Source organism: Odontomachus brunneus, unplaced genomic scaffold (assembly GCF_010583005.1).
Source record: "Odontomachus brunneus isolate Ranch 3 - 2012 unplaced genomic scaffold, Obru_v1 Obru_scaffold_187, whole genome shotgun sequence".
Lineage (NCBI taxonomy): Eukaryota > Metazoa > Arthropoda > Insecta > Hymenoptera > Formicidae > Odontomachus > Odontomachus brunneus.
Window position 1 is genome coordinate 15752 of NW_022639637.1, and position 2409 is coordinate 18160.

Sequence of the window (2409 nt, forward strand, 5' to 3'; positions counted from 1 at the left end):
TTTCTTTGTTATTTTTTTTGTTAAATATAGAGTAATGTTAAGCGATACGCGTGTGCATTTGTGATTCCTCCGCCTCTGTCGCCTGTTCCTCTCGTGTCGCGCGAAGTAAGGTCGCGCGTCGACACAAGAACCCCGCCGCTCTACCGAGAGAGATAATTTTTGAGAGCTGCCGGCAAGCTCAGCCGTCGCCGCAACGGCGGAGACGAAGTTTTGGCCGTATTCTCGCGTCTAACTAACGGAGAAACGGTCACAAGTTATATTAAGCAAATATTGCACTAACTGACAGCTCAAAATTTAAATTTATACAAATTATTTTCGTTTTCGTCACATATTGAGCAATGCTGCAATTTATTTTTGCGTGTACTTTTGTTGTGTAAAAGTGCTTGTAATTCCGTGCAAGCAACTAGACGTAAACTTTGCAGAAAAAAGTCAATGTTTTTTTTCATGTTCGGCATCCCCTTAACTATCATCTTGAATTCTTACAGATAAATAATACTTATTGAGATTTTTTATTTTAAACAAATTTTATTAAATATTATATATAATATTTACAAGATAACGATATTCATAAAAATATCTGTTGTAGGATCATTTTTATGTTTATAAGTTAAACATTTCGCATGGGAAGTCTTTCACAAATTAAATCCCTTTTGGCGATACCTGTTTGTTCAAGTTGTGCAGCATCCTGACGAAGAGGAATGTTATTTTCTACTTCATTAATTGCATCAATCTCATCCCCTCTTAAAAGACAAATATTATGCATCGCACAACAAGCGATCACAAACATTGGAATTAAATCAAGTCTATCCATTGCAAGGACAGTCTTTATACTGCGAAACCTTGTTTTAAGGAGTCCAAAGCCCTTTCAATTACAATTCTATCTAAAGAATGACAGAAATTGAAGTTTTTCTGTCTAGCAGTAAGATGTCCATTGTCTCTGTAGGGAACAATAAGATTTTCATGCAGTTTATATGCAGTGTCTCCAAGAATATGATAGGGAAATTTCTCAGGGTCCCCCAACCACTCTTGCACTTCTGATAATCGGAATACTCGCTGATCATGCATAGACCCTGGATATCCTGCGAAGCAATGAGTGAAATGTGTTTTATGGTCATACACTGCCTAGAAATTCAGAAAAGAAACATATTAGTCAACGTATAAATTGTAATAGTTAAGCTTAGTTGTATTAATGTTATTTTGACATTAAATTAAACTTTAAACTTTACATTTTTTGCAAATTTTAAGATTTAAAAATTTTTCAAACTTTTAAGTTATGTATGGACAACTTTAAAGTTGTCGTTTTTGCCTTGGCGCAACAAATTTAAAGTTTTAAATTTAGCTTAAAGCTAAAATAATGTTTATGTAACTAGGTCTTAATCATGCAATGAGCTAATCAGACGGGAGCGGTGCACTTGGACACGGTGCATTTGGACACAACCAATCACAGCACCGTGTGATTAGAGACATTTGTAGGGTCCCTTGGAACAGCGACTTGTGATTGGACTGTGTCCAATTGCCCCGTGTCCAACTGATATACACCCAATCAGACTTGCATAGCAGGATAAACATGTCATACTTGAATGGAATGGAATGGTGTCCTTTACGATTCACATATGATGCTGGTTCATCATGAGGAGCTGGAATGTTGATATGTGTACCATCAATCGCTCCAATAACTTTTGGGAAAGCACTTGTAGCTTCAAATCCACCCCAAATTGTTTGAAGATTGTTGCGTGATGGCCACTTAATGAAAAATGGTGCTAAATTATATAAAATCTTTATTACTCGTCGTGTAGCAATGAGTGCAGTACTTCGACTGACATCAAATTTTTCACATATAGACCTGAAAAAAAGACACCTATTAATGACCACAAATATACACAAAGTGAATCTGAATTTTATAAATGGGTGAGATCCAAATGCACACAAACCCAATTGCACACCACCAATCAGTATGTTAATAATTCACAAGATAAAGTGGAGCACCGGTTGGTGGTGTGCAATTGGACCTGTATGCATTTGGGACCATAGATATAATGGGTCTGTTTTTTATTGCTGAACTAGTGTACACTTTTGTAACTTAAAAAGAGATAGATATATACAGGGTGAATATTATATACCGGAACACCTGAATATCTCGAAAACAAAGCGTTGTATAAAAAAATGTTAAATACAAAAGTTGCAGGGTTTAAAAAGATCTATTTTATGATATTAGCAGTTTGACCTTGAGTTGCGTCATAAAGATCAGGTCAAGGTCACAATGATGTTTTTAAATAGATACCCCCATTTTTTATTGTATATTCTTGTAGCTTATCTCGAGAGCTTTCCAAAACACTATACTTAAGTATTTTTTCGTTAAGTACTTTTCGAGTTAAGAGGCTTCAAAGTTACGCTCTTTAGCATTAGCGC

The 2409-nt window shown here is 35.6% G+C and overlaps 1 protein-coding gene across 3 annotated transcripts in view; it reads right to left on the bottom strand.

Moving 5' to 3' along the window:
- Positions 1 to 714: 714 nt before the first annotated feature.
- LOC116851690 (putative nuclease HARBI1) overlaps positions 715 to 2409 on the bottom strand; it is a 3940-nt gene continuing 2245 nt past the window's right edge. For 2 of the 3 annotated variants that reach the window (XM_032831352.1, XM_032831351.1), the window contains exons 2-3: positions 1577 to 1843; positions 715 to 1122 (exon numbers count right to left, since the gene is read on the bottom strand). In XM_032831352.1, the coding sequence (XP_032687243.1) occupies positions 882 to 1122; positions 1577 to 1843 (508 nt within the window). In that variant the 3' untranslated portion in view covers positions 715 to 881. The remainder of the gene's footprint in view (positions 1123 to 1576; positions 1844 to 2409) is intronic. The other variant, XM_032831353.1, reaches the window with a different exon arrangement.